The 10,267-nt window shown below is 40.9% G+C and overlaps 1 protein-coding gene across 1 annotated transcript; it reads left to right on the top strand.

The window, feature by feature from the left end:
• Positions 1-2,472: 2,472 nt before the first annotated feature.
• Positions 2,473-2,886, top strand: LOC131810034 (transcription and mRNA export factor ENY2-like). The gene is given in 1 exon segment (XM_059137595.1): positions 2,473-2,886. A coding segment is annotated over 1 exon segment (282 nt). The 5' UTR covers positions 2,473-2,537; the 3' UTR covers positions 2,820-2,886.
• The last annotated feature ends 7,381 nt before the right edge of the window (positions 2,887-10,267 follow it).

Here is a 10,267-nt window from a genome sequence, read left to right as displayed (position 1 = left end):
CCCTCCCTGTTCTCTCTCTCAAATAACAGATAAATAAAATCTTGGAAAAAAAAAAGTTGTTTGTTTCTAAACCGTTCTTTTAAAGTTCCTTCTAATTTCTGATTTAAAAACCAATAGTCCTTCCTATATGGGCATAAAGAAAACCTGGTAAAATCTCAAGATCTTCTTATAGATTACAGAGACATTTCAAAATATGATACTTTTTTATGATAAGAAAAATGTCTGAGTTTTAGTTTTAGATTAAACCCAATGTACTCAGGCACCTGGGTGGCTCAGTCAGTTAAGCCTCTGCCTTCGGCTCAGGTCATGATCTCAGTGGGATCGGGCCCCATGTGGGGCGGGCTCCCTGATCAGCAGAGAGATTGTTTCTCCCTGTCCCTCTGTTGCTCCCCCTGCTTGTGCATTCTCTCTCTCTGTCAAATAAATAAAAATCTTTAAAAATAAAAAATAAGGGACGCCTGGGTGGCTCAGCTGGTTAAGCGGCTGCCTTTGGCTCAGGTCATGATCCCAGCGTCCTGGGATCGAGTTCCGCATCAGGCTCCTTGCTCAGCCGGGAGCCTGCTTCTCCCTCTGCCTCTGCCTACCACTCTGTATGCTTGTGCTCACTCTCGCTCCTCTCTCTCTGACAAATAAATAAATAAAATCTTTTTAAAAAATTTAAAAATAAATAAATAAATAATAATAAAACCAACATACTCAGTTTAAAAAAGTTACAATTACCATCTTACATTGAGTGTCCAATATATGCCAGGTATACATATTTTCTTCCCTCTATTTAGAGCATCTCTGCAAAATATGTAACAACCCTAATTTACATTTGTAGGAAGTTAAAGTTAACAGACTTTAAGTGACTTAAACAGCGTTATAGGAATAATAAGTATAAGAGCTGAGATTCAAATCCAATCCTGAGTAAAAAGTCTGGATTCTCTTTTCTTTTCTTTTTTTTTTTTTTAAGATCTTATTTATTTATTTGACAGAGAGAGATCACAAGTAGGCAGAGAGGCAGGCAGAGAGAGAGAGAGAGAGAGAGAAACAGGCTCCCTGCTGAGCAGAGAGCCCAATGCGGGACTCGATTCCAGGACCCTGATATCATGACCTGAGCTGAAGGCAGAGGCTTAACCTACTGAGCCACCCAGGTGCTCCTCTTTTTTTTTTTTCTTTTTTTTAAGATTTTACTTATTTATTTGACAGACAGAGATCACAAGTAGGCAGAGAGGCAGGCAGGTTGTGGGAGAAGCAGGCTCCCCACTGAGTGGAGAAACCGATGTCGGGGGTTTGATCCCAGGACCCTGGGATCATGACCCGAGCTGAAGGCAGAGGCTTTAACCTACTGAGCCACCCAGATGCCCCTTCTTTTTTCTTTTTAAAAACAGAAAACGGGTGCCTCGTGGCTCAGTTGTTAAGCTTTACCCTCTCCCACTCCCCTTGCTTGTGTTCCCTCTCTTGCTGTGTTTTTCTCTGTCAAATAAATAATAAAATATTTAAAATAAAATAAAAACAGAAAACAGGAATTTATTTGTCAAATAACAGTCTGGAAGACTGTGGATTGCAGGCAGCTCTACTCCACCTGGTCAGTCAAGGACTTGGGTTCTTTTCATATTGCTGCTTTGCCCTCTCCTATGGGGATTTCACTCCCTTGCATGGTCAAAACTCAGTCTCAGGAACATCTGTTCCAGCTTGCTCTGGATCAGCAGTGGCCAAACACAGGTAGGCCAAGAAAACTTCAAATTCCCATATATTGAGGAAAGGAGAAATAGGGGATCGGATGCCCCGGATGAATGACGATTAGGGACTAAGGATGCTCATCTCCCTACCTCCACCCACTCCCCCCGCATTGTCATACTTAGAAGGCTATTCTCAAAGTCTGCATTCTTTCTATTAAGCCAAATTACCATCCTTACACTATTGCTTGAGAGGTAATAAGATGTATTGAGCATGTATTTTGGTAATAATTGTCAACTTGACCAAGGACCTATTGGTAAAAAATGTAACCAACCAGCCATGTCTGTAATCAGCAATTATTATTTGGAGATCAAGTAGTAGTGGTTCCCATCGGCTGCTAGTATCTCCCCCTGAAGGAGGGGTTGAGGATGACTTGAACTAGCCCAGCTTGAGCCAAAGGCCATATCTTTTAAAGGCCATTATTGGGTCCCATAAGAGCAGATCTAAAGCCACATGAGGAAAGCCACAGGGTCAAATATTAGCTTATCAGGGATATGAATACCTCATCCAGAGTGCAAAGGCAAATATTGGGTTGATGGAACATAAGGTTGAGATTTTGGTGAAACAAGTACAGAAGTATTTCAATAAGAAGAAATCTTAGGCGAAGTGCCTGGCTGGTTCAGTAGGAAGAAAGCGTGATTCTTAATCTCAGGATTGTGAGTTTGAGGCTCCACTTTGAGTGTGGATATTACTTAAATAAATAAGTAAGTCTTAAAAAAAGAATAAGGGAAATGTGTGTTTTAGCTTTCTGTGTGCTTAGGTGCCCGAGCTACTGTGGGTCTAGGTCCGGGCAGCTGAAGAGTGTGGTTAGCAAGATGAACAAAGATGCGCAGATGAGCGCAGCGATTGACCAAAAGTTGATAGAAACTGGAGAAAGAGAACGCCTCAACGAATTGCTGAGAGCTAAATTAACTGAATGTGGCTGAAAGACACATTAGTGGAAGGCACACTGTAAAGAGGTAATTAAAGAAAAGGGTCTATTGATGACTTCGGTGGCTGAAATCACACCAAAAGGCAGAGCCCTGGTACCTGACAGTGTAAAGAAGGAGCTCCTACAAAGAATAAGAACATTCCTTGCTCAGCATGCCAGCCTTTAAGATTGAATTAGATTGTGTTGTTTTGTGGTTTTCTTTCTGAAAGTAAAACTTGCCATAAATTAGGAATCGATTTCCCAAAATAAAATCCTTTTTTGTATGGTGGTTAAAAAAAAAAAAAAAAAGAAGAAAAGAAGAAGAAATCTTGGACAATCTTCTAAAATACATGGTTCTGGAAGATATGTAGAGGATTAAAGGGGACAAGATCTTCCATGCGGATGTCTGAGATGACTTAAATCATAGGATTATTCACAAGTTCCATCAGCCAATGGTATGGGCCACTAATGAATAAATGACAATAAGGATTGTGCTTTTCTGAGCTCTTATTTAATATTTACAGCAGCTTTTGAAGCCTTTAATTCTTTAGTTTTTCTTTCTTAACCTATTAGTTGTGACAAACACCAATTCCGGTTTGCCTCAGTTAATTCATGTTTTCTCCCATTTTCTGCTTCTGCTTTATGTTGGTTTTATGCTATGTAATATATGCCATATATATTTTACTGTATTAGAGTTTCTATCCAAACTGCTTCCACCCAGTTAGGTACAATATTCCATGATTCTTTAGCCCACTCCATCCTTAGGTTGGGTTTTCGTTTTTTCCTTCAGATTTTCACATTTATTGTTTTGTCTGTTACTTAGCCTTCCATACACCTATTACTTTTTGTCTAGGAGAGGTGAAGCAACTTATCTTCGATGTTGTAAACAGGGTTGAGATTCTAGGGGTTCTCCTTTCTTCAGATGTTCTACTCCACCAAAGTTGGGGCCAAAATGCATTTGTGGTCAAAACTCAGTTGAACTAAAAGTTAGCTAAGGTCAATAACTTAGCCTTCAAAGCTTTGCTTTGGATCTTTGTGTGAGGAGAGCGGAAAGTAGGGATGTGGTTTGGGAGCTATGGTGCCATGTTTTTGTTATGTCTCATGTTTTCCTGTTAGTATCTTGTTCCTTCAATTCCTGTAGTTGTAAGCTGCAGTGATTGAGGGTTAACCCAATGTAGTCTTAGTCCACTAAAGACCCCTCTCCAGGGTATTAAGGTATATCCCTTCAGGGGCGCCTGGGTGGTTCAGTGGGTTAAAGCCTCTGTCTTCAGCTCAGGTCATGATCCCAGGGTCCTGGGATCGAGCCCCACATAGGGCTCTCTGCTCAGCAGGGAGCCTGCTTCCCTTCCTCTCTGTCTGCCTGCCTCTCTGCCTACTTGTGATCTCTGTCAAATAAATAAATAAATAATCTTAAAAAAAAAAAAGATATATCCCTTCATACCTTATCTCATGATGCTCCCTTCTGCAAAAGTACTTCTATGGCTCCTCCAAGTCTTATCTCCAATGTCACCTGTGTGGGTGACATTAATTCCTCTGGCCCGAGGTTGGCAAACATTTTCAGTAAAAAACCCTGTAGTAAATATTGTATGCTATACAAGCCAAGAGGGATGAGAGTGCCAGTTAATGCCTCAATCTCAATGACTTCACTCTACCATTGTTGTGCAAAAGTAGTCAGAGACAATAGACAAATGGAAGTAGCTGCACAGCAATAAAACTTTATTCATAAAAACAGGCAGTGGGGTAGATTTGGCCCATGATCTCTGATTTGGCGGCCCCTACTCTACTTAAATATTACTTTTTCTTAAAAGATTTTATTTATTAATTTGATAGAGATCAGAAGTAGGCAGAGAGAGAGAGAGGAGGAAGCAGGTTCCCCACGGAGCAGAGAGCCCGATGCAGGGATCGATCCCAGGACCCCAGGATCATGACCTGAGCCAAAGGCAAAGGCTTTAACCCACTGAGCCACCCAGGTGCCCGTCTACTTAGATATTTCTTTTCCAACCTGATTGTTCATGCCTCCATTATCACATTTGTATGAAAAGTTTATAAACCTCCATCATATGAGCCCTTGAGGGCAAATGTTCTGTCTTTATATCTCTCTTAACTGAGCAAAACCGAAATCCTAATGATTACAGGTACTCTGTAAACATCTATGGAAAAAGTGAGGGAGAAATGTAGGAAGAGGTAGGGTTCTTAAATAAGTGGGAAACAGGATCATGCAAATCCTCTACTGATAGGCAATTGAATATGAACTTCTAGTAACGCGAACAGATGTTGTTTATAAAATGACTGTATTAGGCTCTTCTGCAAAGTTTGATTTCAGCAAGTTTGCGTTTGGAGACTATATATGCGGTAGCCAGCCTCCAAGATGGCCTTTAGTAATCCTTACATCCTGGCACTGGTGTCACCTCCCATGCTGAACCATGACAAACTAATAACTAATAAGGTACTGTGGAAATAAAGGTGTATGACTTCTGGAACAAGTCAGAAGAGTGATGTGACTTCTGCCTTGTTCTCTCTTTGATTACTCTCTTTGGAAGAAACTTGTTGAGGACAAGCAAATGCATGAACTTGGAACAAAGAAATGAGGCTTTGTATCAACAGTCATGAGAGTGAACCATCTTGGAATTGGATCTTCTCTTCCTCCGTTAAGTCTCAGAAGACTGCTGTTTCAACTGACATTTTGACTATAAACTGATGAAAGATTTTGAACTATACTACTTAGACTCTCCTGAAATCCTGACCCATTTAAACTATATGAGATAATGTTTATTATTGTCTTAAGCTGCTAGTTTGGGAAATTATTTGTTATACAGCAATAAACAACATACAATATGCTAAGTAGCTTTCATTCTATCTAAAATCCCTATCGTCTTGGGGCACCTGGGTGGCTCAGTGGGTTAAAGCCTCTGACATCTGCTCAGGTCATGATCCCAAGGTCCTGGAATGGAGTCCTGCATCGGGCTCTCTGCTCAGCAGGGAGCCTGCTTCCTCCTCTCTCCCTCTGCCTGCCTCTCTGCCTACTTGTCATCTGTCAAATAAATAAATAAAATCTTAAAAAATAAAATAAAATAAAAACAAAATCCCTATAGTCTTTCAGAACACCTTTTTAGGGACGCCTGGGTGGCTCAGTGGGTTAAGCAGCTGCCTTCGGCTCAGGTCATGATCCCAGCGTCCTGGGATCGAGTCCCACATCGGGCTCCTTGCTTGGCAGGGAGCCTGCTTCTCCCTCTGCCTCTGCCTGCCATTCTGTCCCCCTGTGTTCGCTCTCTCTCCCTCTCTCTCTGACAAATAAATAAATAAAATATTTTTAAAAAAACACCTTTTTAGCATTTCTTCTAGCATTTAAAATATCTAACTCTGGGCTCCTGGGGCTCAGTGGGTTAAGCTTCTGCCTTCTGCTCAGGTCATGATCCCAGGGTCCTGAGGTTGAGCCCCACATCGGGCTCTCTGCTCAGCAGGAAGCCTGCTTCCTCCTCTCTCTCTCTGCCTGCCTCTCTGCCTACTTGTGATCTCTCTCTGTCAAAAAAAAATAAAATCTTAAAAAAAAATAAAATATCTAACTCTATACTTATTTAATGTCTGTATCTTTCATTAGGTGTATATGTATATATGTATATATGTATATAGATATAGATATAGATATTTACTAATATATAAATATTTATATATTAGTAAATATCTAGTAACAAACAAAATAAAGACTCTTAAAGTGAAGAGTGATTTGCTCCCAACATTTTGTGTGCCTAAAGCATATTATAATGGTGTCTTCCCAAAAACTATCCTTCACATAGGATTAAAACATTTCTGTGCTTCTGTTGTAGCATTATCGCACCAAAAGGAGTTGGCTGGCGTGCCTGGGTGGCTCAGTGGGTTAAAGCCTCTGCCTTCGGCTCAGGGTCCTGGAATTGAGCTCCGCATCGGGTTCTCTGCTCAGCAGGAAGCCTGCTTCCTCCTCTCTCTGCCTACCTCTCTGCCCACTTGTGATCTCTGTCTGTCAAATAAATAATTTAAAAAAAAATAGGAGTTGGCTGTCTATGAGCTCCATGAGGGCAAGGACCTTAGTTTATCACGTTGTATTTCCAATATTTGCAAGTGTCCCCTACAAAGGTATTCAATAAATGCTTGTTGAGTGGTAAATTAAGTGATCAGTTTGTGGAATAACTAAAGGTGGACTTCCCATGATACTGTACATGACTTAAAATTGTGCCATATTTGGCACAATTGCAGTTTGGAGAATTCTTCGCTTTGTTGTAATATCACCAGTTATACTGAATTTAAAAATAAAACCCTCTAAATAATGCCTCTAGACCAAGCCAAATTTAAATAAAAGGTCCTACTCGGACAGTAAATCACAGCCAAGACGGTAGAATCCTTTTTTTTTTTTTTTTTTAAGATTTTATTTATTTATTTGACAGACAGAGAGAGATCACAAGTAGACAGAGAGGCAGGCAGAGAGAGAGGGAAGCAGGCTCCCCACTGAGCAGAAAGCCTGATGCGGGGCTCGATTCCAGGACGCTGACACCATGACCTGAGCCGGAAGTCGGAGGCTTAACCCACTGAGCCACCCAGGCGCCCCGCCCCCCTCCCTTTTTTTTTTTTTTTTTTTTTTAAAGATTTTACTTATTTATTTGACAGACAGAGATCACAAGTAGACGGAGAGAGAGAGGGGAAGCAGGCTCTCTGCAGAGTAGAGAGTCTGATGCAGGGCTTGATCCCAGGACCCTGGGATCATGACCCAAGCTGAAGGCAGAGGCCCTAACCCACTGAGCCACCCAGGCGCCCTTTTTTAAAGATTTTATTTATTTATTTGACAGAGAGGAAACACAAGCAGGGTAGGGGGAGAGGAAGAAGCAGGCGTTCTGACTAGCAGGGAGTCTGATGTGGGGCTCAATCCCAAGACCCTGGATCATGACCTGAGCCAAAGGTAGATGCTTAATGACTGAGCCACCCAGGAACCCCAGCAGTAGTAACTTTTATATTCCAAATGTTGTTACAGTTCAGCAGGTGGAGAAAACAGGAAATAGACATTTCATAAGACATGTGGATCTACAGACTAGTCAACCCCTGTTTATACTGAAACAGCAAATCCAAGGGTACCAAGATTCTGTAATTAGAAGGGCTCTCTTGAAAGATGATGCCATTCAAAGTACTAGAAAATTCAACTGATAATAGGATTTGGATAATTCATGATACATGTAATAGTAAAGCTCAGAGCAAAATGCCTTGAGACTGTATAGTATTTACAGTAATACATACAAATGGTCATATGTATAAATACCATTGTTATGGGTGTCAACAAGTTAGCAGATACTTTTAATTTTTCTTTTGGGGCACTGGCTGGTTCAGTTAGTGGAACATGGTACTCTTTTTTTTTTTTTTTTTTTTTTATTTATTTGTCAGAGAGAGGGAGAGAGAGCAAGCACAGGCAGACAGAATGGCAGGCAGAGGCAGAGGGAGAAGCAGGCTCCCTGCCGAGCAAGGAGCCCGATGTGGGACTCGATCCCAGGATGCTGGGATCATGACCTGAGCCGAAGGCAGCTGCTTAACCAACTGAGCCACCCAGGAGTCCCGGAACATGGTACTCTTGATCTCAGGGTTGTGAGTTCAACCCCAGTTGGGGCAGAGAGCTTACTTTAAAAAAAATTAAAATTAAAATTAAATTAATTTTTATTTTATGTCACTGTGAAAATTTGCAAGAGAACTATTAAAGTCATTCTCAGTAGAAAAGTACACCTAAAGTACATGTTATACCAGAACATGTAAATGATCTGACCTGACTTCAACTAAAATTGATTATACAAATTATATAATAAGTATACACACTAATTAAAACTAGCAAGAGTATCCGTTGATTTAGAGGTGACTGAGAATTGAATCTGTTAATTTTCTCTAGTTACTTATAGTTCCTACTTCAGTGGCTACTAATATAACTTATTTATATTAATGTATCTATATAGAGTTCCATCATTAAAATAATGAAGTCATATCTTTCACTAGAGATCCTTCTTTTTTAAAAAAAATTTTATTTATTTATTTATTTATTTGAACGAGAGAGAGAGAGAGAGAGATCACAAGTAGGCAGAGAGAGAGAGAGAAGGAGGAAGCAGGCTTCCCGCTGAGCAGAGAGCCTGATGCGGTCCTGATCCCAGCAGGACCCTGGGATCATGACTAGAGCCGAAGGCAGAGGCTTTAACCCACTGAGCCACCCAGGCGCCCACTAGAGATCCTTCTGTTGATGCTTTCTCATGCCATATACAAAGAATTGCTACAAAACAATCACAAAAACAAGTCTATCTTAAACAGCAAAAGTATAATGACCATGAAACACAGATCCTAGTAAAGAACCAAAAACATTTAAACTGCTTCTTTAAGGGTATTCCCATGCCAAAATGTTTTCATTTAGATCACCACAAAGGGGCCAGCACCATCATGCCAGCAATGGACCACAAGCTTTGAAGAGGACCTCCTAACAATGTCAGAGGAGTCACCAACGTATATGAAACATTCAAGCATGATGCTTTAGGACTGGGCTCTGTTTACATGATGTCGACATAAAGAGCATCCCTGTCCCAATTGTGACTTGCTCACCAAGAGTCTTTCACGCCAGTGGTCATGAGGGTGGGGGCTTTGTAGCTGCAATAGCTGTGGAAAACCTTCATGGAAGCAATGAGACTGAAAATAGAGAGATTAAGGGAAGTGTGAAAGGCATTCCAAGAGAAAGGCACACCTGAACAATCCCTACCTTGTCCATGACCTCAATACCTCACCCACACACATCCCACCATGACTCATGGGAACATAAAAAAAAAAAAAAAAGCTGTTCATTAACAGTTCCTAAGAAGTAACTATGAAGGCCTGAATTATCACTTTCACAGAAGTAGCCAACTTCATTATTTTCCAATTTAATATATCCAATTTCATCGTATATTCTCAAGCTACAATGGAAATCATTCATTAAACATGTATATTTTTATTTTTTTAAGATTTTATTTATTTATTTGACAGAGAGAGAGAGAGCATAAGCAGGGGGAGCTATAGGCAGAGGGAGAGGAAGAAGCAGACTCCCCACTGAACAGACACCCAACCAACTGAACTATTCAGGTGCTCAGCGTACAGTTCTTGATTTTGGCTCAGGTCATGATCTCAGGGTCATGAGATTGAGGCCCACAGCAGGTTCCATGTTAGTGGGTAGTCCAGTTGAGGTTCTCTCTCTCCCTCTGCCCCTCCACCTGCTTGTGCCTGTGTGGTCTTTCTCTCTCTCAAATAAATAAATAAATAAACATAAAAAATTTTTTTGTTGTTTGTTTGAGAGAGACAGCAAGAGAGAACATGAGAAGGGGCAGAGACAGGGAGAGGGAGAAGCAGACTCCCTACTGAGCAGGGAGCCAACACAGTACTCAATCCCAGGACCCTGGATTCATGACCTGAACTAAAGACAGACCCTTAACCAACTGAGCCACCCAGGGATCCCCTAAACAAATAAATAATAAATCTTAAAAAAAAAAAAAAAAAAGGTCTATGATTTTCCTGCTGTTTTAGGTGTTAGGGTTACAGAGGTAAGCAAAGTGAACAAAAGACTCTACCCTTAAAAACTTACATTTTGGGGCCCTGGGTGGCTCAGTGGTTAAGCCG

The sequence above is a fragment of the Mustela lutreola genome, chromosome 10 (genome assembly GCF_030435805.1).
Source record: "Mustela lutreola isolate mMusLut2 chromosome 10, mMusLut2.pri, whole genome shotgun sequence".
Classification (NCBI taxonomy): Eukaryota; Metazoa; Chordata; class Mammalia; order Carnivora; family Mustelidae; genus Mustela; species Mustela lutreola.
Note: the sequence above shows the minus strand (reverse complement) of the source record. Positions and strands in the feature narration are given on the sequence as shown.